This window comes from Aulonocara sp. 'chitande type north' Nkhata Bay, linkage group LG17 (assembly GCF_057382095.1).
Source record: "Aulonocara sp. 'chitande type north' Nkhata Bay isolate Kocher_YH1m ecotype deep benthic linkage group LG17, A_spYH_male_GT1.1, whole genome shotgun sequence".
NCBI lineage: Eukaryota > Metazoa > Chordata > Actinopteri > Cichliformes > Cichlidae > Aulonocara > Aulonocara sp. 'chitande type north' Nkhata Bay.
This window is the reverse complement of record NC_141360.1, coordinates 36,270,045-36,295,205: the sequence shown is the minus strand read 5'-3', so window position 1 is coordinate 36,295,205 and position 25,161 is coordinate 36,270,045. Positions and strand designations below refer to the sequence as shown.

At 43.2% G+C, this 25,161-nt stretch overlaps 1 protein-coding gene and 1 long non-coding RNA gene across 4 annotated transcripts; one reads left to right on the top strand and one right to left on the bottom strand.

The window, feature by feature from the left end:
* Positions 1–4,042: 4,042 nt before the first annotated feature.
* Positions 4,043–16,856, top strand: LOC147310507 (uncharacterized). The gene is made up of 6 exons (XM_086269334.1): positions 4,043–4,260; positions 4,985–5,894; positions 6,163–6,259; positions 14,476–14,586; positions 15,036–15,202; positions 15,535–16,856. Exons 2-6 carry the CDS (start codon positions 4,987–4,989, stop codon positions 16,580–16,582), a joined length of 2,331 nt encoding a protein of 776 aa, XP_086125460.1. The 5' UTR covers positions 4,043–4,260; positions 4,985–4,986; the 3' UTR covers positions 16,583–16,856.
* A 4,836-nt stretch (positions 16,857–21,692) lies between these two features.
* LOC147310506 (uncharacterized) lies at positions 21,693–24,094 on the bottom strand. Of its 3 annotated transcripts, XR_015125716.1 has the most exons (5): positions 24,056–24,094; positions 22,947–22,972; positions 22,371–22,403; positions 22,185–22,274; positions 21,693–21,773 (listed from the first exon to the last, which is right to left on the bottom strand). It is a non-coding gene; the product is annotated as an uncharacterized LOC147310506 (long non-coding RNA). The 3 variants fall into 3 exon arrangements; XR_015125717.1 differs by lacking the exon at positions 24,056–24,094 and having other exon boundaries at positions 22,602–23,093; XR_015125715.1 differs by lacking the exon at positions 24,056–24,094 and having other exon boundaries at positions 22,947–23,093.
* Between the last annotated feature and the right edge of the window lie 1,067 nt (positions 24,095–25,161).

The window sequence follows — 25,161 nt, the reverse complement described above, 5'->3', positions numbered from 1 at the left end:
TGAAAAAATACCACTATTTATACAGCACAAGACTTAAGAATATTTAACAGGAGCCAGTTTTATTTTTCCCTGGTTTTACTACCACACTGTTCACCAAACGCAGCAAACCTTCACCATCCAGAAGGGTCACCTCTTCACCCTCACATGGAAGATGTAATCTGATTGGCATGGTGGTATGTTTGAAGCAGGTCCCTTGTGTAGCGCTGGAACCCGGTCACGATGTGTTTCATCCATTTCATAGGCTGGTTTGCTGCAATAATACCAAATAATTAGCAACTCTATAAATAGAAGGTAGTTCTATTATTATTATTAAACACAATGTCCCGCAGAAGAGCTCGGATTAACTCAGACAGTGTCAGGAGACATGCCGTAGCAAATTATGTGAGGCCATTCCAGGACGAAATGCAAAACAGTTTTACACAGCTGCAGCAGGAGTTGAGTAATCTAGAATATGTCATTTATCATGTTGCAGATATCAACATTGATCACACAGGTGTGACAGTACATAATTATGGAAGTGATCACATCCATGAGCTAATGGACCTCACAATACATAATTATGGAAGTGGTAACGTTAATGTCATTAACGATTATAGGAATATTTCACACTTCAACAACCTTCGTTTCAATTTAGGTTTCGATTACAAACGAAAATGCAAAAAACCCCAAAAACTGCCAAGCGCAGAATTCCAATCGACAAAGGCCGCCGTGCCACCATGCAGGCTGTAGATAACAAAGAAAAATACAGATCTTTGGTGGAAAACTGTATGGCAGAACTCGTTAAGCAAGCTGTAAAAAAATCAGGCAAAGTCATCAGTCTGGAAAGAGTTTCAGACATCTACAACCAGCATACCAACAACATCTGGGCTAAAATCAAGGATGATATTGATAAAATCCCCTTAGAGAAGTTCAAAAACTTCCATGAGGTGATTTTCAAAGCCATGTGTAAAGAGTTTAAAAATGCAGGATTAGCTTTGCTAGCCTTGGAATTAAATCAGCCAGCAATTGAAAATATGATTGCTGAAATTTTCATAAAGGAGGCAGCCAAACTATCGAAGAAACCAAGTTGCATACATCAGTTTTTCTCATCTATAGGCCGACTGTTTTGTTTCACCAGGAAACAAAACAAAGCTGATGTAATGTAAAAGAAATCGTGATATGAAACATTTCTGGAAAACGAATTGGAAACTTCAAATTGGTTAGTTTTAAATGATATACTTAAGAAAACCCTTAGAACGGCCGCGGCCCCTCACTGAGCTTGGTTCTGCCGGAGGTTTCTCCCTCTTTTTTTTTTTTTTTTTTTTTTCTTTTCTTTTCTAAATGACATCAGAAACAGCAGTATGCGACATTACGTGATGGCAGAGCTTCAGTTCATCCTTTGTCATTTTTTTTTTTTTTTTTTAATAAATAGGACAGGGGGAATGAATGAGAGAAAGAGGGGGAGAGAAAGAAAGAAAACCAAAGGGGAGAAGAGACGGTGAGAAGGGGGGGGAAGAGAGAGAGAAAAAAAAAAAGAACTCCTGGGTCACCTGTATGGAGAAAAAAAACAAACAAAAAAAACAAACAAACAGAGGAGACAGCAAACAACAAAGAGCAACATAATAATAGAGAAAACAAAGCACCATCACAATAAACTAGCTAGTCATAGATATCAATATTTACTAAATAATAAACGATATTGTGCAGCACGCAAGATAGACGCAAGATAGACAGCGCACAGTGTGCTTTTAGTCCGCGTCTGTGAATACCCATGTGTGCATACCTGTGTGGATCAGCATGCTTGCATTCCAAAGGTTTCTCCATGTAATGATCTGCTAGGGAGTGTGGGGGGGCCACAGCCCCGTCCTCCAGGGTGTGAAGTGGGTATGGAGGAGATCAAAACTCCAGACATCCAGAGGCCCCCAGAACACAAGAGACCATGGAAGACCAACAGAGGGGCAGCCGCGCCACTGTTCCAGTAAGAGCTGAGGAGAGTCCCAGATGAGGGCTCGCCCAGCAGCCGCGGAGCAGAAGTCAGGGGGAGTTGCAGTGACGCGCCCGTGAGCTCCGCCGGCCCCCAGCTGTGCCTGAGTGACCGAGCCCCAGGCCGAGAGGCCGGGGGCACCCCACCTCCAAAGGGGCCCGAGCGAGCCCCAGGCCCCGACAAGTGGCCGCCAAGGAGTGAGCCGGTGTGTACCCGGACGCCCACCCCCAGATACAAAGAACCACCAACACACCGACACCTGAGGGAGTCCGCCACCGGCAGGGGAAGTGGTGGTGGGTGGAGATAGGCCTCCAAACCTTGGAGGGCCTGAGGTGTCCCCAGAGAGGTGGCGTCTGATACCCAACCTGACATATAGACACAGACATACGGGCACACACAGACACAAACATCCATTCCCACCCTCATGCTCTCATATGCACTCACTCCACACTCAACCAACGTGGAGACAGACATAAAGAGACGCTGTACACACAATCACACTCCCCAAGCGTACTCTACAAACCGGGTCTAGGTACCCTTGCCCCTGGAGGGGGGAATTGCACCCAGACCCAGGTGGTGTTACCCTTTTCCCTGCGGTGGGGAGAGGCAGACCACCCCGACTCCGCAGCAGCAGGGAGGCCCCACACCCCAGACCGCAGTCGGACGGCCAACTCCTCCTACTAGCCCTCCCGCTCCAGCAGGCCGCAGAGAATGGGGGTGGGAGAAGACTCCAAACCTCCCTCCACCCGCTCATTGTAGTGTTGATGCATATGTGTTCTAAGGTGCAATTAAAACCCAGGAGGGCATGGAGCTACCTGCCAAGGAGCAGCAGGTAAGCGCATAGTCCCTCCTGCTAGCCCTCAATGACTAAGTGTATTTAAAATTGAGAGGTGGGCAACGACGTCAGGGGTGAGGTATACACCCTGATGGTAATTTGGACTCCGTGATTGTGCCCACCCCCAAGATCCTATATGTATGTGTAATGAGAGTGTGAATAATGTGAATGTCTAAGTTGTGGGATAAAATTGAGGCAGAGGCAGCCAGAAGGGGACGGGGGGGGGGGGGGTAGCCTCCTCTGCACCCTGGTGACATACCCCCACTCCAAGGCCCTGCATGTGTGGGTGGTTGTGGAGGAGCGGGAAGAGGGAGGCAGCTGGAGATGGGGAGGGAAGGAAGGGAGGGGCAGGTAACCCCTCCCTGGGGCCAGCTCCCCCGCTGACCCCAGTAGGCACTCCCACCCTTCGCGACCCGCCAGGGAAGGGGGACCCAGGCCCATCAGAGCGGGGCCCAGTGCAGTAGCGCCCTCCGGCTCCACAGAGCCCTGGACAGTCCACCCAACCCCACCACAGAAAAAACTGCACCCACCCCACCATCCACACATCTTCCAGACTACATAAGACGGTAAACGCCCAGGCTGAGATCTTCCTCCACCTCTCCTGTATCTCCCCCTCCTGCAGAGAGTTCCTGAAGAGAAGAAAGCTCCTGCAAGATGTGACCATCCCCCCCACCAGTTGAAGAGCCCCCCAGGCGGCTCGACGCACCGGCGGCACCCTGCTCCAGGGCCGGGCCCCCATGCACCCACCCGCCCACAACCCCGGCAACACACCAACCAGGACCCAAGCCCCCGAGGCCCGGCCCGGGCCCCAGCCCAGAGACGGAGCGCCCCCAGAACCTCACGCCCATCCCGGACCCACCCAGGGGCAGCCAGGTTGCCAGGTCAGTAACCCACGTCCGTCAGCACAGACCCTCCCCTAGCCCCGCTGCACGCAGCCGCGAGGAAACAGTCACCTGAGAGCCAACAGAGCCCCCAACCGGACGTGACCGCTACCCCGGGTTGAGCCCCCCAAGGAAGATGCCTCCGGGGAACCCCCCGACGCCCTAAGCCTGTCCCTACCCCCTCACCAATCCCTCTTAAAAGGGAGTTTTTCCTCCCCACTGTCACCTATGCTTGCTCACAGGGTCTAAGTGTCACAGAAATGGCTTATGTATAAAGAAGTTTAATAGATGGTTCCAGCAGTTAAAATGTTCTTGCTTGTACGTTTCTGTGGTCAATATTGTAAGGGTGTGTTTATCTGGACGATCTGATTTCCTCGTGTCAGCATTGTTCCCACATCATCATAATTAATGTTGTTCCAGGTTCAACATTGCAAGTGACCAATCACCTTCTTGTGACGTCATTCCTTTGCGACTTCGAAATACCCGCCTTCGAGTATTTCGAAATACAAGTGAAGAAGCGAAAAACCGCCGCCTGTCCGCCGAATTTGAAGTCAATTTAGGATACTTTCCTTTAATAAACGGTAAGCATTATACATATGTTCCTCACTTGGCTTGCTGTTTGTTTGCTAGCGATAGGCTACTTGACGACAGCATTAGCTAACCAGTGTTCTCTAGACCAGCGTTCCCCAACTTTTTGGGTGTTTCGTGGCCCGGGGGTTGGGTCAGGCAAAATTGCAGTAGCTTCCCTGATCATTTTACAAACATAAGTGAAGAGAATCTGGACTAAAAGGCCTAGACTTATGGTTGTGTGCTGAATCTATGAATCAAACTATCACCTGGAAACATAATTAACTGGTCCATAGCTGTGAAACTGGACATGAGTTCTTGATTCTATGGAGATTAACAGTAATCCAGAAATTTACAAATTTGTCCCAGGGACATCGCGTAGATGTTGTCCCTGGGACATCGCGTAAATGTTGTCCCTGAGACATCGCGTAAATGTTGTCCCTGGGACATCGCGTAAATGTTGTCCCTGGGACATCGCGTAAATGTTGTCCCTGGAACATCATGTAGAAGTTGCCCTGGGACATCGTGTAGATGTTGTCCCTGGGACATCATGTTAAAGTTGCCAGAGACATACCATATGAAAGTTTAGCTTCTTTTAGCCCCTGTTTGTTTTATATTATTTTATATATATATATTTTTTAATATTATATTTAATATTTACATTGCAAAAAAACCCACAACAAGTTAAAATGAATTAATGAATATTGACTAATTAAACCTTCGTTATTTTTCCACCAGAAATGGACGACATAATTAGAAGAAGTGTTCTGAATGACGAAAAAAAAAGAACTGGAAAAGACACACAACTTTGTGTGCATGTGTCACAATGCCAGGAGGACCCATTCAGTGTTGTGTTAGAAAAATTGAACTCATTAACCCTTCATGGACATTATAAATGTTTAAATGTTGCCTCAGGTAAAGACAGGAAAAGAGACTATTACAAATTCAACTGCATCAGAGCTGGGAAAAAAAGTCGAAACAGCTACAGAGCAGTGGGCTGTAAGGCCTATGTTTCATTTAAAGTACTCAAATGTTGGAAAGACCACACAGTCATCATGCAGCGTACATATGATAAGCATGATGGGCATGATCCTTCGGACCCAAAAGACGCACATTTCAACAATATTTCCAGTGATTTGAGGAGGAAGATTGAGGAACTGCTTTCCCTTGGAACTAAGCCAGCCATCATACTAACCGAATGTCATAAATGGGCCAAAGAACATGGACACAGAGATCTTCACAACAGAGAGCATTTTGTCACACCACGTGACATTGACAGTGTTAGAACCTGCATGATGAGGAAGAAGCACTTTAACTGTGGAGACAGTCAAAGTGTACATACCTTACTTAATGGAAAACATCAAGAACATGTTCTCTTCTATCAACCATACACATCTGACCAAGAACTAATGATTGTTTTGCAGACACCTGTAATGAAATCAAACATGGAGAACTATGCAAAACAGTTAGTATTTGTTGACACCACGCACTGCGTTAACCAGTATTCATTTCCCTTATTCACACTTGTTGTAAGAGATGATCATGGGCATGGAGTCCCTGTGGCCTATGCTATTGTCAGCAACGAAAGTCAGAAAACCCTGGAAACTGTTCTTGGAATAGTTTGTGAGCATTTCCCAACTTCCCCGAGGTAAATAATACATTGACAGCTATTAATTTTGAAATAATTCCTTTTCAAAAAAGTTATAACATGCCAGAATCTAATGCTATAGCTGCAGCATGGGCTGCAAAAAACTTTCCTTTCCAGTTGTTAAAGTTATTCCTATAGGCTGTATGCAGTATTTTATATATCTACTTGTGAGTTGAAATGTTTAATTTGGCATTGAAGTGGTGCTTTGAGATAGCAAAAACATTTTCATACTGTTTAATCTCATTTAGTGTTTTCTTTTTTTCTGTAGAGCATTTATGGTTGACAAAGACTTTGCGGAAATAAATGCTTTGCAAAAGGTTTTTCCAGAGTCAGCTATCCTTCTATGCTGGTACCATGTCTTGCAGGTAAACCACATTGTTTTCTTTTCACGTTGTCTAAGATGCACCTGAAACACATGTAGCCAAGTGAACTAATACTACGCATGGAAAGGGTTTAAAAAGAGGGAATTGTGTTTTTGACTGGTTGCCTGTCTACCGGAGGTCTGTTGTAGGGTTGTCATGGTGATGACTAGACCTCGCGTTTTGGGGGTATACTGTCCCTTTAAGAGCCGCCGTAAGCCAGAGCACGCATGCACTCAAGTTTGTGTCACACTGAGCGCTGTGAGCGGGAGCACTGGAGAGTTAGAGACTGCAAAAGATTCTGTGGCTAGCTACACACGAGGTAAATGTGCTAAAAAGTGTAGCATACTGCAAAATATTGTCACCAGTGTTGTAGTAGACTGTAATTAGCTAAGTTTCTTTAGCAATGACTCCATGTTTGTGACCATTTCTGTACAGTTCTTAACGCGCGACGGGTGCATGTTTAATGGTCACGTGCTGTGAAAGGGACTGAAGAGCGGGTTGGCGTGAGTAGTTACAGTGTCCTAACAGATTTCAAAGTTGTTAAGTTTATACTTTTACTCACTTTGCATAACTCTGTATGTTTCTGTTTGATTCAGAGGGGAGATCACTTGCTGTGTGATTCCTGCGTGTGTACTTGTCCTAGCACAGTAGCTGTGTGGAGAAACCGAAGTGAGTTCATGATGTTCTCCCATAGAAATGTATGTTTAAAAGAGAGTTTACAGTGCACTTTATTGCCAGTTGACCTGCGAAGTTGTGGGATGTAAACAATGTGTTTATTTGTTTTGTTTTCTCTTTTTTTGTTGTATTTGTTTCTTGACAGGTCACTACTGTTGTCTATACTGTTTGGATTTAACATGTACATATGATAGTTACTGTTGTCTCAGACCCTGAAAGGCAGTTTAGGCTGAGCCAGTGGAATAGTTAAATTTTGCCGTTTCACTCAAAACTACAGAATTAAAACTGTGCTCCTCCGAGTACAGTCGGAGAATAAAAAAGCCCACAAAAGAGTATTTCCTGTGTCCTGTCTCATTCCCCATGACCGGGCCACATAGTTTGGTGTCAGAAGTGGGATTCTCAGGTTAGTTTTGAGTTTCAGTATAGAGAGACACAGTGAGTGGGGCTTTATAGACAACAGTAGTGGCTTAGAAGATCCCAGTCCTTCCCAGAGGGCGGCAATCGCAGTGTGGACGTCCTGAGGTGGTTCGGTGCAGTGGCAGTTGGTACAACAGGAGCCTGCTTCAGCCATTGGACGAGGAGGGCGCCTGACACAGATTTTGGACTGTTGAATCTCATCTACAAGTGACTGTGGGAATCTGCTGCAGTAAAGACTCAGAGACATTGCAGTATGTCGCAAGAAGACGAAGGGGAAGGTCCTTCAGGGGCCGGAGCTATCCCCACTGAAGACAGTCAAGCTGCCTCGTTGTTTGACAGTGCAGGTAACCCGTTGGTGGAGCTACAAACAAAGATTAACGAACTGAGTAGGAAACATGATGCTGTTATGTCTAGTATTGCTAACATGGGTAATGTTCCAACCAGATCTGTCGTGTACATTCCAAGAGAAAAGGTGATTGTACCTTTTAGTGGGGAACCAGCTAAAGATGCTTACACTGTTGATGAATTCATAGAAGAGGTGGAAAGAGCAATAAGAACTAGGGGTCTGCGTGGAGAGGATCAAACCGACTTTATCCTCTCACAGCTGAAAGGGTCTGCCCTAGAGGAAGTTAAGTTACGTATGGCAGGCCAGGTGAAGCAACCGAGTGATCTCTTTTCATATTTGAGGGAGGCATTTAGAGAGAAGCGCACCACACCACAGCTCTTGCATGCTTTCTATGCACGCCGCCAACTAGATGGGGAAGACCTGCGAGATTATTCACATGCACTCTCTCAGTTGCTCAATGCTGCAATACAGCAGTCCCCTAATGTAGTACCCAACACACAGCTGGCACTTCGGGATCAATTCATTGAAGGTGTGCATGCCCCAAATCTTCGGCGTGAACTACGTAGGCTCACTAGGGACAAGCCTGAGTGTAGTCTCTTTGATGTTAGAGAGGAGGCAATCATGTGGACTATGGAAGATCGTCCACGCAGCACTAATGTGGCCAGACATAGAAATATAGTGAGTGACAGGCCAGATGAAAGCTGTGAAAAGACAACCTCCACCAGTGATGTACAGACAGACTTTACCATGGCTCTGCAAGAGATGGTTAAAATAATCACACAACAGGGTAAAGCCATAGGGGAGTTAACTAATGCAGTGAGGGAGCTCACAACACAGACTGCCAGTTCTGAAGACAGTAGAGGTGTTAAAGCTAAGCCCAAGCCTAAGTACACTAGAGAGGGCCAGCCTATTTGTCTCCGATGTGAAGGGGTGGGACATATGGCCAGACACTGTAATGCACCCCAACAACCTACGAGCCAGTCTGCAACCATGTCCAGTTCCTCGCTAACGGGAAACGGGAACCCTCCATTGCTATGAGCCGGGCAATGCGAGGCAAGTCAGAAGGCTCAAAGGAAGCTCTAACCAAGGAACATTTTCTAGAACATGCTGTTGGTCAGTGCCCTGAAGTAGATATCCAGATAGGTGGTGTATCCCTTAGATGTCTGCTTGACACAGGAAGTAATGTAAGCACTTTGACAGAAAGCTTTTTCAGAAATCATCTCCAGGGAGAGGATGAAGATATGCACTGTACTGCCAAGTGGCTTAAAATCACAGCAGCCAACCAGTTGCCGCTGCCCTATTTAGGCTATGTAGAGTTAGATGTACAGGTCATGGGGCTCACTATACCTGAATGTGGTTTTCTTATAATCAAAGATGATAAAACAGAAAGAGACAATCCCAAATGGTTGGATTTGTCACCCCATGGCATTATAGGGATGAACATTGCAAAACGATGTAGACAGTTAGTACTCTCAGAGTTTGACACCACTCTAGGGGGAGAGCTGGAGTCCAGCTGGAGGAAGGCCTGCCACTGCGTACAAGCTGCTGAGCTTGTGGAAAAGGTGTCTACTGCCCGTGTTGCAAGCAAACACAAAGTGCGGGTGCCTGCCTCATCCCTGACCACTGTCTATGCAAGGGGCCATGGCAAGCAGTTTGGTAGCGCATTGGTTGAACCAGGGAATGTTCAGCTCCCAGGTGGCTTATTGGTGATCCCAACTCTAGTGTCAACTAACAGCCTGGTATTCCCAGTACAGGTGATGAACATCTCACAAGAGGATGTCTGGCTTCCACCTAAGGCTAGACTAGGCATTATTAGTCCTGGCCGCTGCATTGAGGGTGACCCATGCGAGGTGAAATTTGAGCGCATATCTGCCAACCACGAGGAGGTGACTCTTAACCAAAAGGACTGTCAGGGGGCCAACAGCTGCGTACAGGACTTATTGGGAAGATTACACATAGGTGGCACACCAGGACAACAGGCCGAGGTCAGAACTCTTTTGAAAAGGTATGCGGATGTTTTTGCACTTCATGATGAGGATTTGGGGTACACTGATCGTGTGAAGCATGAAATTCCTGTTGTAGATGAAGCCCCTGTTTCTCAGCCATACAGGCGCATTCCACCAAATCAGTACAAAGAGGTCAGGGAGCACATTTCTGAACTGTTGAGAAAGGGGGTGATTCAGGAGAGTTCGAGTTCCTATGCTTCACCAGTTGTTCTGGTACGCAAGTCAGATGGGAGTCTTAGACTGTGTGTAGACTACCGCAGACTAAACGCGAAGACCAGGCGTGATGCGTTTCCACTCCCTCGCATTGAGGAGAGCCTGGATGCCTTGAGTGGTGCAGAGTTCTTCTCAACCATAGATCTTGCCAGTGGCTACCATCAGGTAGCGGTACATGAGAAAGACAGAGACAAAACAGCCTTTACCACACCATTTGGCCTGTATGAATACTTAAGGATGCCTTTTGGGTTATGTAATGCCCCCGCGACGTTTCAACGTCTTATGCAGGCCACAATGAGTGATTTGGTCTTTCAGATTGTATTGATCTACTTGGATGATCTGCTTGTGTTTTCATCAACATTCCAGGATCACATTGTGAGACTGGAGACTGTTTTGAAAAGGCTGAGGGATACGGGGCTGAAGGTTAAGGTTGAGAAGTGCCATTTCCTCCAGCCCAAGGTCAAGTTTCTCGGTCATGAAGTGTCGGCTCAGGGAATAAGCACAGATCCTGACAAGATAAGCGCTGTGGCAAAATGGCCCATCCCTAGTACTGTGAAAGAGCTAAGGTCCTTTTTAGGATTTTGCAGCTACTATAGGAGATTCATTGAGGGCTTTTCCCAAACTGCGGGGCCACTCCATGATGTGGTGAATGTCTGTGTTAAGGAGATAAGTCCTGTCAGGGCTAAACAGCTTTTTGCTTCAGCCTGGACACCGCAATGCTTACAAGCTTTTGAGTTGCTTAAGGGAAAGTTGACTAGTGCCCCTGTTCTAGGCTATGCTGACTTCAGTCTCCCTTTCACGCTGGAAACGGATGCTAGCAGTCTTGGATTAGGCGCTGTCCTGTCTCAGAAGCAGGGGGGAAGGAATAAAGTCATAGCTTATGCTAGTAGGAGGCTCAGAGGGGCTGAGAAGAATGATCAAAACTTTAGCAGCATGAAGCTCGAACTCCTAGCGTTAAAGTGGGCAGTCACCGAAAAATTTAGGAGTTATCTGCTGGGGTCCAAGTTCACAATTATAACGGATAACAATCCCTTGTGCCACCTACCCACTGCTAATTTAGGAGCCATTCAACAGAGGTGGGTAGCTCAGCTGTCTGTGTTTGACTTCGATGTTAAGTATCGCCCTGGCCGCTGCAACACTGCCGCTGATGCCCTCTCTCGGCAACCAACAGTTGACACGGCAGAACCTGACAGTGAGGATGCAGAATATGATGGCTCTATAGCCATATGTAATGTGCTAAGGGCAGGTACAAGTCTAGGCTCAGATCTTGTCATGGCTGGAGTTGAGGCTTGTAGGATCAGACTGCTGCAGGCCTCCGAACCAGATGGGGAAGCAGTCAGTGAGGCTGTGCTGGGCAACACCCCAACGATGCCTGGTTATTCCAATGCAGAACTCTATCGCTTCCAAGTGTCAGACCCAACAATTGGTGTCTTGAGAGAGTTTTGGAGCAGACAGAAGAGACCCACCTACAGAGAGAGAGGGGGTCTGTCTAAACCGGTACGTTCTCTACTGAAGCAGTGGCCTCGGATCAGAGAAAAGGATGGACTGCTATACCGTGTAATTGAAGATGCTCACCTTGGACAGTGCCATCAGCTGCTACTACCTGCCTGTCTTAAAGAAAAAGTGCTCAGGAGTGTGCATGATCACATGGGACACCAGGGAATCGAACGCACACTGGGATTGTTGAAACAAAGATGTTTCTGGGGAGGCATGTTTGAAGATGTTGAGCACTGGGTGAAGAAATGTCAGAGGTGTGTGTTAACAAAGATGCCTCAACCCAAAGTTCAGGCACCCCACGCTCCATTTTTGGCTACCCGCCCACTTGAAGTTGTTGCTGTTGATTATACCACCCTTGAGCGGGCTACAGATGGTCGTGAAAACGTTCTTGTAATGACTGACGTGTTCACCAAGTTCAGTCAGGCATTTGCCACACGAGATCAAAAAGCAGATACCACAGCTAAGGTTATCCTGAAAGAGTGGTTCCTGAAGTATGGGGTACCAGAGCGCCTGCACTCAGACCAGGGCAGGAATTTTGAAAGCGCAGTGATTGCTGAGCTATGCAAACTGTATGGAGTGAAGAAAACGCGTACAACACCCCACCACCCTCAGGGTAACCCACATTGTGAGAGGTTCAACAGGACTTTACACAACCTCTTGCGTACGCTTCCCCCTGAGAAGAAGCGGCGCTGGCCCGAGCATCTGTCAGAGCTGGTGTATGCTTACAATGTCACGCCGCACTCAACGACAGGGTATTCTCCCCATTACCTGCTGTTTGGGGTCCACCCACATCTACCCGTTGATGCATTGTTGGGCCGGGAGGAAGTGAAGGATGACAAACTGGACTGGTTAGCAGTGCACCAGGAGCGTCTCCAGGATGCACATGCCAGAGCCAGAGAATTTGCCGAACGGAAGGCTGCAGAGAGAGTGGTTCAGCAGCAAGGAAAGGTGTTCTGTCCACCTGTTGACATCGGACAGTTTGTGTATCTCCGTTACCGACCACCAGGAAGGAATAAAATTCAAGATGCCTGGGCAGCCCCTGTGTACAAAGTGGTTGATATCCAAGGGACAACATACACAGTAGTGCCACTGGAAGGAGGGCTGGTGAAAAGAGTCCACAGATCTAACTTGAGGCCATGCGTGGGGTCTATACCTGCACCCAACCCAAGGCTACGTGACCAGGAAGTCAGTTCTGCAGATGAGCACCAAGTGTCTGATACGGAGCTTGAGCATCCAGAGTTTGCCTTGATGGAGGAGGTCCAGTACCCAATGGAGCTGCCAGTGGCTCAGGGACCTGGGAACTTGGTTCCGACGGTCAACGAGCCTGGAAACCAATTGGAGAATGGAACTGAAAATATGGGTGAGGATCTGCTAGGGCAAGAGAGCAGCGACAACCCTGATGACCTCGAGGTGGAGCCAGCAGCTTACCTTCCACCTGGGCCAGGAAGCATTGGATTCTCCAGTGAAGAACCGGTGGCAAAACCTGTTCCAGCTCCTAGGAAAGGAAAGAAAGAGAAAGCGGAGGCCGGTCCACCCACACCTGCTACACGCAGGAGTAGGAGAGAAACTGCAGGGGTCCACACAAACCCATTTAATCTACCTAGTTCAGCATGCAATGCAGTATCCTTCAGTCCAGATGTACTCTCCCAGGTGTTAGCCGGTATGGTTCTCTACACCACCAAACTCAGGGGAATGGTGGATGAGCAGGGGGTCACCGAGGACGTTGACTCGTAGCAGGGGAGAATGTAGCCAAGTGAACTAATACTACGCATGGAAAGGGTTTAAAAAGAGGGAATTGTGTTTTTGACTGGTTGCCTGTCTACCGGAGGTCTGTTGTAGGGTTGTCATGGTGATGACTAGACCTCGCGTTTTGGGGGTATACTGTCCCTTTAAGAGCCGCCGTAAGCCAGAGCACGCATGCACTCAAGTTTGTGTCACACTGAGCGCTGTGAGCGGGAGCACTGGAGAGTTAGAGACTGCAAAAGATTCTGTGGCTAGCTACACACGAGGTAAATGTGCTAAAAAGTGTAGCATACTGCAAAATATTGTCACCAGTGTTGTAGTAGACTGTAATTAGCTAAGTTTCTTTAGCAATGACTCCATGTTTGTGACCATTTCTGTACAGTTCTTAACGCGCGACGGGTGCATGTTTAATGGTCACGTGCTGTGAAAGGGACTGAAGAGCGGGTTGGCGTGAGTAGTTACAGTGTCCTAACAGATTTCAAAGTTGTTAAGTTTATACTTTTACTCACTTTGCATAACTCTGTATGTTTCTGTTTGATTCAGAGGGGAGATCACTTGCTGTGTGATTCCTGCGTGTGTACTTGTCCTAGCACAGTAGCTGTGTGGAGAAACCGAAGTGAGTTCATGATGTTCTCCCATAGAAATGTATGTTTAAAAGAGAGTTTACAGTGCACTTTATTGCCAGTTGACCTGCGAAGTTGTGGGATGTAAACAATGTGTTTATTTGTTTTGTTTTCTCTTTTTTTGTTGTATTTGTTTCTTGACAGGTCACTACTGTTGTCTATACTGTTTGGATTTAACATGTACATATGATAGTTACTGTTGTCTCAGACCCTGAAAGGCAGTTTAGGCTGAGCCAGTGGAATAGTTAAATTTTGCCGTTTCACTCAAAACTACAGAATTAAAACTGTGCTCCTCCGAGTACAGTCGGAGAATAAAAAAGCCCACAAAAGAGTATTTCCTGTGTCCTGTCTCATTCCCCATGACCGGGCAACACACATTTTTACAACAGGGTCCTGTTGTTATGAATTGCCTCATTGTGATATTCACCTACTCAGGTTAATGAATATAAAGGGATAAAATGTTGAGTGACTATGTCCATCCATTTAAGACCACAGTGCACTCATCTTCTGGTGGCTGCTTCCCAAAGCTCTTTTTGACATTTAAAAATATGTTTGCCTGGTTGATTTCTGTAATGCACAGGTCCTCTTGTCCAGTGAGTGACAAAGTTATTTTTGGACGTCAGCTTTCTTTTATGCTTTTTGTACAGCTGCTCCTCTGTCTCTCTCTCCAGATTAACTTTTTTTCTCTTACATTCACAGGCTGTTAATCGATGGCTTTCAAAATCAGAGTCCGGGGTCCATGGGCTTTCTAACACCCAAAAGAGAAATGAAATCATTTCTTTCTTTTGTAAGCTGAAAGCTTGCACATCTGTAAGTGTAATTTGTCTATTTCACATTTTGATTTCTTGATTACACTAAGAGCATAATAACTTTCAGTTGCTAAAAAAAAGTTACAGAGAGATACAAAATAGATTTTTGAAACAATTTCTAAAACTGGCTTCTTATCTTGCTTATCAAAACAAGTACTTAAGCTGTGCAGAACATCATTGTGTCACCCACTGTGCAGTAGAACTTGTGAGTGGGATTCTTTCACAGACAGATGCTGAAACCAAATATGCTTATAGGTTTAGTGTTCCTTCTTAGCCATTGTAAGGGAAGAAATAATTGCTTCTTAATACAAAAACACGACATATTATTAATAACTTAAAATTCTTAATGTTATTCAATAAAAGGAAAAGGGCTTCAATACATAATATTAAAGATTTCAATAGGTCTGTTAAATGGATTGAAATATATTCTGTTGCATCCAATTCTCTTAGGAGGACGACTTTAAAGCCACATCAGCAGAGTTCTGCCAGACATTTAAGCAATACCCTTTGGTGTGCCAGTATTTTCAGAAGCACTGGGAAGGCATTGGCCACATGTGGTGTGACTACGGCCGTCGCTTCAGTCACGCTCGTTCTGAAACAAACAATGTGATTGAAAGGTATGATTTATTATTTTGACCTCATTCAATTGTATTGCTGAAAAAAAGATATTATGCTTTAATCCAAGAGGCTAAACTGAGTAGGCTCGTCATGTCATTGCCAGAACAGGTTTTAGGCAAATCCTTTAAATTCTAGCAGCGTTTTTTATGTTATCACAACAAAAAACAGAGTAGGTGGATTTGCCTAAATCAGCTAAACCGGCACAGAGCATTCCTTTATAAAAGACGTGTGCAATAGGTATTCCAATTTTTAAAAAAATAATACAGTCTTGATTAAAACTTTAAATTCCTTCAATTACAGTTACTAATCATTTCAAATAACTGTTTTTCAGATTTTTCCACCGCCTGAAATACCAGTTTTTATCTGGCTACAAGAATAGGCGTCTGGATGATCTGATTGAAGTGCTCCTAGGGAAGGCCGACGACTACTTGTCAGTCATAAAAACCCTGCAAGATGTGGGCCGCATGAAAAACAGGTTTGCTGACACCTTGTCTCAAGTTTCAGACTCTGCTTCAAGACTGATGGAAAGTGGTTGGGCTCTTAAAATTACAGTCAAGAACAGCCATGGAGTTAATGCATATCAAGTCCCATCTGAGTCAAGAGAAGACATGGTGTATGATGTCTGCCCTGTTGAGTCCTACTGCAACTGTACATATGGCTTACGAGGACTTCTTTGCAAGCATCTAGTGTTACTTGCAAAATTAGCAGAGGCTGACAATGACATCTATCCAAACATGGAAACAGACATTTCTACCTTGGCAAGAATTGCAGTGAAAGAAAGGCATTACTTTGTACACTGTGAGGACTTGAAAGTGATAAAAATGCCAAGTTTGTTTGGAAATCTGTGTTTTTTTGCATCGGCTGAAACACTTCAGTGCACTTGTTGTACGTTCTCTCACTATAACACATGTGCTTGCCTGAAGGTGGCTTGTAGCCATTTTAAACAAATGAAAAACTCTCTGAAAAGTCCTCTATCAACTTTGAATGACACTCCTGTAGTTGAAAGCACAGACAAAAAATGCACAGAAGATGCAGTTGGAAAACTAAATGCTGTTTTAGACACAGTTAAACAGTGGGCATTCATTCCAGAGGGTATTACTCCAATGATAGATGAACTGCATACAAATGTCTTGAAAACAAAACAAGTAGGCAAAAGTATATGCCAGTACGAAATAAAGACGACAGATAATGCACGCAAAATTAGGCCATTGTATTCTAGCAAGAAACGTTCGGCCAGCATCGACATTCCAACAGTCTGTGAAAATGAATGTGAACAGTCGATAACCACTGAAAGAGAGACATCCTCTGGAGAAAAGGAAAACCTTTTGGAATACAAAACAAAAAAGAGAAGAGTTAAAGCTAAGTATATGCACAAGTAGACTTTTGTGTGACATTTCAAAGGGACTGCATCCATTACTTCTGTTTATTGAAACCTAAAGCTGAATAGCTGTCTTAACTTTCTGCCAAGGAACAGTTGAAAAGAAATTGTTTGGTCTCTCAAGCAGTTGTTATTTATGTGTGTTATTCATTACTTTGGCTTGGTTGCTGTTTTTGATACAAATTCATCTGTGCCCATTGTAATATTTTCATATGTTACTATTTTTATATTGCTATGCATTATAAATAAAGGATTACTTATTACTATTAAAGGTCTGCATTTGTAATTGTTGGTATTATTTATAAAATATGCGCTCTTAAGTTTTTTGCTCCATAAAACGATACCTGTCACTTTTTGGACATAGAGTATCAGCTGTTGAGAATCCTGGCTCATACAAAATAGAAGTAAAAGGTTTCAACATCCAGCCTTTTTATGATTAAATACAAAGTGTAATAACAGAGTTATTGGGGTGTGATTTTGTTAATAGTTAGTCTTAAGTATAAGTTTAATAGTAATGAGTAAGAAAATATAGCCAGAATAATGGAATGAGACTAACACCTGACCTCACACTGAGATTTGGTATGAAGTGGCATGTTTGTGCTAATGCTGACATTGAGGCTCAGAGTTCCTCTGTGTGTATATATTTGTGAACGTTAACTTGGCTAATGTCCAAGGGTTTGACTGCTTTCCTGTTGGATTGTATCACAAAGAACAGGGATAAGAGCACCAGTGGCCGTGCACACCCTCATCTCTCTCCTTCACCCGATCATTAGTGTTGGAAACCGGCATTAGCTCAGAGTAGATTAGACTTCAGTATAGTGCAAGTGATTTGATTTTATGATTATTTGATTCAGTTTTTTCTGTGTTCAAGCTCAATTACTTTAATAAAATATGTTGAATTCAAACAAATAAATAAACAAATAAACTGTGGACATTACCCTTTTAAACCTTTCTGAAACAAGACAGGTAAAAACCAGTGTATAAAAGTTTACATAGGTATAAATAGCTCTAACACTTTACTCCAGCCTGGCGTCCACACATGTGGACATCACATTTTGGGTTATTTAGACCAAAATGCTAAATCTTGATCAACAAGTGCCTGATATACAGTTACGAGGACATTATACTGCAACTGTTCTATCGAAATTTCAAATTAATGTCCTCATATGTGGCTCTCATTTTTCTCAGAAACAAAAATTAGGTAAAAAAAAACAAAACCTGGTAATTCTTTCTTTTTACATTCATCGGGTTCCAATCGGCCCAAATATCAAAGAGAAATTAAAAATGCATGCCATGGAAGATTTCGGGTCTTAGGGGGTTAAAATGACCAGACCCCTCCGGCCTGTTTTCCAGGCCACTAAATTAAACCCAGTCAATTACCAATTGAACAGAATAAAAACCTACGAGGTCCACTAATAGTCCAAAAGTCCAAATCTTTAATAGAAAAGACAGGCAGAACTCAAACAAACAATAATCCAAACGAGGAGCATATATACACACTGGAAAGTAAATAATTATAAGTTATTAAATCAGACTAATTAAATACAGTAAAACTAATAAGGGAAGACGAACACACGGGAAATAAAAATAACAGTGTAAACATACCAAAACTCAAAATAAAACAGGAAAGCTACTACAAACCGAGTGTGACACAATTACATTCATATTGAAACATATGTGATAATTTTCTTTCTTTGTAGCATTTTTAAGATATGTGTTAGAACAGTCATTATGCTGTTTGGATTAGGAACCAATCATTTTTGCCAAATAGTTAACACAAACTTAGAACAACAATGAACAATTTTCAAGATTCTGATTTACAGAACAAACAAAAGTCACAAAAGGTTTCATTATTTAAGAAACAAGATCAAGTTTTTCACACAGGAATGAAATGACAGAATCCAGTGCAGCGGGGCCAAAGGTGTGTGTCAGCAAACTGAAGGTTGAGGAATCAGTCAGCTCATGTTTAAGATTGTGTTGGATTTTGAGAAGAGTCTGTCTGTTATTAGAAAGTAAGATTAACAATGTTACACCAATAACCCAAATACGGGGAAATGACAAATAATACCAAAAAAGATACAACTTTCATATTGTTTTACTAACTTACTTTGTCATATCAGCACTTGAATGGTCGATGCCTTTACAGACCATGTCTGTTGTGACATCGCAGGCCAATCTTCCGGCAAACCCGAGGGCTAGCTCCCCAGCCTCCTCTTCACTCAGAACACTAAACACTGTTACTTTAGTTTTGGCCTTCTTAGGCCTGTCAAGAATCATTGCGGGCAGTTTGGCTTTACGGCCCTAAAAAAGAAAAAGTGCAAACACCAAAAGAGCAGAGAGAGACACACACACGCGCACAAAGTTAAATGCTTTTGTTTACATGGTGTAATTGTGTATATGTTGCAGCAAATGCACAATTTCCAGCCACATTGTCACTTCATTGATACGAGTAACCCGGATTTATTTCAGGTGACATCAAAATCACGAAATGTATACCTACCCCAATCAAACCTCTGAAAACATGAACTGACATGTTCTCTGCGTTGATTCTGCGCTTGATCTCGTCTTCTGTTATTGTGTAGGTTTTCTTTTTTGAGCTTGGTACAGATAAGCGACCATGCACTCTGTAAACTGTACTAGTTCCTTCTGAATCAGTTTGAAATTCTGTATCTGCATCGATCCTGTCAACATCAGCAGCAGCAGCATTATCTGTACTCAGACTTGTGCCGTATACTTCTGTTTCTTTTTCTTTGTCTTCAGTCTGTGTACCTTCATCTCTGACTGTCAGTCTTCCTATCTCACTGTTACTTGTCGATTTGCTGCAGATGTTCTCTCCCTTAGGAACTTTTCCTTTGTCATTCGCTGCCTGATGCTTTCCCTGATGACATTCTTCACTGGCTACTTCTATTGCTCCTCCTGTATAGCCACCCACTATGCTGCACAACTCCTTTCCCTCTGCTGTGCTGCACTGTGCTGTTACATAAAGAAGAATGATATAAACAGCACTATATCAATTTAATTGTGAAGAGAAATCCCCACAATACGACACAGTTATGTCTAAAATAGTTTTGTGTAAAAACTGGATCTTGAAACGTCCACTTTAATTACACAGTCCTGGTGTGCAAAGGCAAAATTACGAAAAAAAAATTCACTTTAAACATTTTTGGACATTGTTTAGTTATATTGTGACTTACTCTCACAGAAGATACAGATGCCACAAACAGACTTTGAACAACGCATGTGCTTGTATGCACCACATTTCTGGCACTGCACCTGTGAATTAAAAAAAAAAAAAAAGAAGAAGAAATAAACAAACAAAAAACAAATGAACAAAGTCCATTAAATAAACAATCTATATGGCTAAGGACATGTCATAGTGTACCCGGTCTTTGGCTGCAATCACACACCAGCACTGACTGCACTTCCTAGTTCGATCTGCAAAATATAATTTGTTTAAGTACAAGTTACATTTTCCAATGTTAGAGAAAAAGAAGGCAGCTAATTTTATCTTTACCTATTGAGGAAAATAAGTAGTGGCAAAGTCGGGACCTGAGCTTTGTGATTTCAGTGTTGTACTCCTCCACTTGTGTTTTACCGTCAATGAGAGATTGGGCAAACTAATAATTGACGAAGAAAAAAAAAAAAAAAAAGAACAAAAAGAATTAGATTAACAAAGAAATGTTTGTTTGTTTTTAACCCCCCCCCCCCGAGAAAAAAAAAAACAGAGCAACCAAAGCAAAGCATTACTGCTGAAATGGTTCAATCTACAAAAAAAATTGAGATTTTACCATCCTGCCTCTAAGGCTTTAAAAACTGAATAGGCAAAAATGTAAACATTACTTATATAGGTTAAAGCTATAGTTTTCAGTACCATTATGACATGCACTCCACATGAGTTCCCATCCTGTTGATGTGGGTGGCTCACATGTGACAAGGTCCAGCGCAGCCTCTTGCTGAAGCAAATGAGCTGAGAGATCGCAGTTATTACAAATAAAAAGCATATAGAGAAATCAATAACCACGTTCGGTAATGATTTCAATTAAATTAAATATGTTATGTTAAATATGTTAATTAATTACCTCCAGTTTTTCAACACCGCACTTTTTCTGACCTCCGACTCGCCAAATGAATTCATATAGACTATGGTCCTCTTGGGTATGTCACAAAACTGTTTTGTAAAAAGATGGATATGGTATTTAGTATTTAGTATTTAGTATTTATTTATTTATTGTCATTGTCAAGAACAATGAAATTGCGTTTGGGGCTTCCATACAACCCAAAAAAAAGAAGAAAATAATAAATACCCCTTAAAACCCAAGTGTACATATTTAACCCAGTGTGACTCCAATGCAATAAGACAATCCTTAGCAATAATGTTCGTAGAAATTCAGACAAAGACCTGAGAAACATGACAAAATACAACAATGCAACCCATTCAATATTATTGTACTGTGAGATATGATATCAGATATGATAGTTATCTATTTAAGAAAGAGGGGGGGGGGGGGGCAGGAGGGGGAAGAGAATAAAGATATGATGCACCAATGCAGACCAGTTCATTGCTATTAAGAAGTTGGATATGGTTATTGTCCGTGAGAGGGGGGCAGAGAGTTCAGGAGCCTCACAGCCTGTGGATACAGGCTGTTGGCCAGTCTGGATGTTCTGGCCTGTATAGACCTGTACCTTCTCCCTGAGGGCAGCAGATGGAAAAGGTGGCGCGCAGGGTGATGTTGGTCCCGCAGGATACTGTGCACCCTCCTCAGACAGCGAGTGGGGAAGATATTACTGATCTCTGGCAGACTTGTTCCAATAATTCTGCCAGCTTCTTTCACCACCCGCTGGAGTGCTTGCTGATCGGCCTTGGTGCAGCTGGGGAACCACACTAGAAATCCATACGTCAGAACGCTGCTGATGGCACAGTTGTAGAAGTTCAACATCAGAGATCTGGGAATGTGTGCGCTCCGCAGTCTCCTCAGGTAGTAGAGGCGCTGTTGGGCCTTCCGTACAACTGAGGTGATATGGTTGCCCCAGGACAGGTAGGCTTGGGCCTTGAGAATTCCTAATGAGGGACACTGAAAAGTATCATGCACTAGAGAGAGTGCAAAATCTGTGCAACTTACAAACAAGGTCCAGTGACTGCCGTTTTCCAGACAGGCTCCAATCAATTTCTCATACATCTGAAAGATGTTTTTCTGGAAATAAAAATAATGTGACAAGTATGTTTTTCTGTCAAGAATGACACTGCAAAACTGCAAAAGCTTGTCAGGTGAGACTTGTAATTAATTCTGCAGATACACAAACATATAGAAAGTGTCATTTTTGGTTTACATTAATTAATTTCTATAGTGTGTACAAAACAAATCAAGACCACAGACTCAACACGCACCACTAAATTTTTGGTGTTCTTTATCAGTTGGCCAAGACAGAAATGTTTTAATCTGTGTGCATTGCTTTTGAACAAGTCTTTACACAGAAAAGGTTTCAGAAAGGTATTTTTCAGGTTCTTCTGACAAGGCTTCAATTTTGGAAAATGCTGTTTGTTTATAGTGGCAACTTATAAACCCTTTGTGATAAGAACATAGTTACCACAGTCCAAGTCATACCTTCAAAAAGTATGCACTTTGTGCTCTTGTGGACCCATCCAAAATTTTTCCAGTGATTTGGCTTGGTATTGGATAAATGTGAGGGAAATTCTATAAAAATAACATAAATACACCTTTTTTTTCAAATACATTACAAAAAACGTAAACATGCTATGTCATTATGATCAAACAAGCTTTTCAACATACCTCACACTGCAAATAGATTAGGCCATCTATTACCTTATAAAACAAATAAATAAATACATATAAATAAAAACAGAACTAAGGAACACGATTCATTAAGTAAATTGTACAATAAAGTGTATTTAAAGCAGAATTTAACATTAGTTTTATGACAACATAAAAGGATTTTTATGTCAAGAGGTACCTCATCTGAAATGTTATTCTGGTCAAACAGGGATTTCAAACTTGAAATACCAATAGAGTTTGGTCCAGCTACTCCCACAAGGTAATCTGTGAGAAAGCATATGCTGTAGTCAACAGATATCATTTTCTTTTTGCATGCTGCAACCATCATCCATTTCAGTCTTCTAGGAGCTTTGTCTGGTTGTAGTTCTTTTTTCTCCTCCTCTCCCCTCATCTATTAATTAAATTGTTTTCTGACCTTCCTAACTGTTTCCGACCTGTCTTCCCAATGTGATGTTTAAGCAATATATGTATGGTCAGAAGGGGGTGAAATTTTCATTGCAGTTGTACGTGTAACATTGCATGTGATAATAAAAGGCTTGATTGGTTGATTATTCAACATGAGTTGACATTTACCTGACATTGTGAAGGAGTCACAGTTTCTGTAAGGGTGTAAGAACATAACATGTGGATTTGTTACACTTCTTTTTCACAAGTTAATAACAATCAATAATTTTCATTCCATTATTTACAAGCTATCACACGATGTCCCTGGGACAACATTTACACGATGTCCCAGGGACAACATCTACACCAGGGGTGCTCACACTTTTTCCGCATGTGAGCTACTTATAAAATGACCAAGTCAAAATGATCTACCCACTACAAAAATCCAAAACATATACTTATTTATAAATATATTGAGGATTCTTTATATCTACAATGTATATACATGCATAACCGCAATATCCAATATTTCACAACACAATTAACTATGTAAATTTTTTGTCATTACCTGAGTTTACTCTGATGACTTGCACTGAATTGAATCAGCCAGGGATGCATAGTCCGGACAGTAGCTGCTGACGGCCAGGTTTAAGAGAAAAAACCGAGAGCTAAAAATTGGAGTTAACTCGCTGACTAGCTTGTCAGTTTTACTACACTTCGCGCCGCTGTTTGCGCATGCGCAGCGACCTAAGCGTCAGAAAAAATCTGCTGTCATCTGACTGGCTTCCCTGTATCAATCAAGTGACGGGATGGATGATAGGCTGGCATCTATTTTTTTTAATGCCATGCGATCTACCAATATTACCTTTGCGATCGACGTATTGAGCACTCCTGATCTACACAATGTCCCTGGGACAACATTTACGCGATGTCCCTGGGACAACATTTACGCGATGTACCAGGACAAATTTGTAAATTTCTGGATTACTGTTAATCTCCATAGAATCAAGAACTCATGTCCAGTTTCACAGCTATGGACCAGTTAATTATGTTTCCAGGTGATAGTTTGATTCATAGATTCAGCACACAACCATAAGTTTAGGCCTTTTAGTCCAGATTCTCTTCACTTATGTTTGTAAAATGATCAGGGAAGCTACTGCAATTTTGCCTGACCCAACCCCCGGGCCACGAAACACCCAAAAAGTTGGGGAACACTGGTTAGCTAATGCTGTCGTCAAGTAGCCTATCGCTAGCAAACAAACAGCAAGCCAAGTGAGGAACATATGTATAATGCTTACCGTTTATTAAAGGAAAGTATCCTAAATTGACTTCAAATTTGGCGGACAGGCGAATTGATTTCAAATTCGGCGGACAGGCGGCGGTTTTTCGCTTCTTCACTTGTATTTCGAAATAATCGAAGGCGGGTATTTCGAAGTCGCAAAGGAATGACGTCACAAGAAGGTGATTGGTCACTTGCAATGTTGAACCTGGAACAACATTAATTATGATGATGTGGGAACAATGCTGACACGAGGAAATCAGATCGTCCGTGTTTATCTTGTCACAAAGAACAAGTTTTGTTACACCGCTATTATCGCGAGGTTTGGGCGTGATAGTATAGGCTGTGAGCCCACGTTTAATAATCAGGCTAAGGAGTTCAGCGAGCTATCTGCAAAGGCCTGGTTAGTCTACCAGCGGTACAAGGTATTTGTCATTTGCCATAACTGTATTGTAATATTGTGAAAATATGTAATGTATGGTGTTCTAATTATTTTATGTTTTAATTTAGAATGCACAAGACTGTAAAGCTATTCTTCTAGGACCTCCGAAGTGGCAGGCGGCCACGAGGTAATTTTTGTTGTTAAAGCACAAGTGTTACTTTTGATAGACTGAAGCGCTTAAAGCCTTTGTGTTTTATGTTTGTAGTTTTCACGGCGTTCAATAAGTGCAGCGAAGCGCCCGTCTTGAAGAAGCCGTGCCAGTATGGCAAGCCATTAGTGCCAAAATTCGCCACTTTCCTAACCCGTTTGGTTAAGAAATGGCGTAAAAAACGCCGTTTAATTATTCAAAACGCCGAAAAAAACGGCGTTCTGTTCCGACAAACGCCGCTTTTTCCGCCACTCGGATGGCGCCCTGAACGCACCATCCGAGTGCCGTAAAAAGCGGCGTTCAAAGACAGACGGAAACGCCGTTTTTTACGCTACTCTGCACAAAACGCCGTTTTTATGCATCTTTGAACGCCGTTTTAAACGCCGTTGCAGCTGGCAGAGAACGCCGTAAAAAACGCCGTTCAAAGATGCATAAAAACGGCGTTTTGTGCAGAGTAGCGTAAAAAACGGCGTTTCCGTCTGTCTTTGAACGCCGCTTTTTACGTCACTCGGATGGTGTGTTCAGGGCGCCATCC

Bases quoted from the DNA above. Each gene is read 5' to 3' on its own strand.
- LOC147310507 (XM_086269334.1), top strand. From the start codon at position 4,987: ATGGACGACATAATTAGAAGAAGTGTTCTGAATGACGAAAAAAAAAGA. The intron at 5,895-6,162 runs GTAAATAATACA...TTTTTTCTGTAG, and splicing joins CATTTCCCAACTTCCCCGAG to AGCATTTATGGTTGACAAAG. The intron at 6,260-14,475 runs GTAAACCACATT...TTACATTCACAG, and splicing joins GCTGGTACCATGTCTTGCAG to GCTGTTAATCGATGGCTTTC.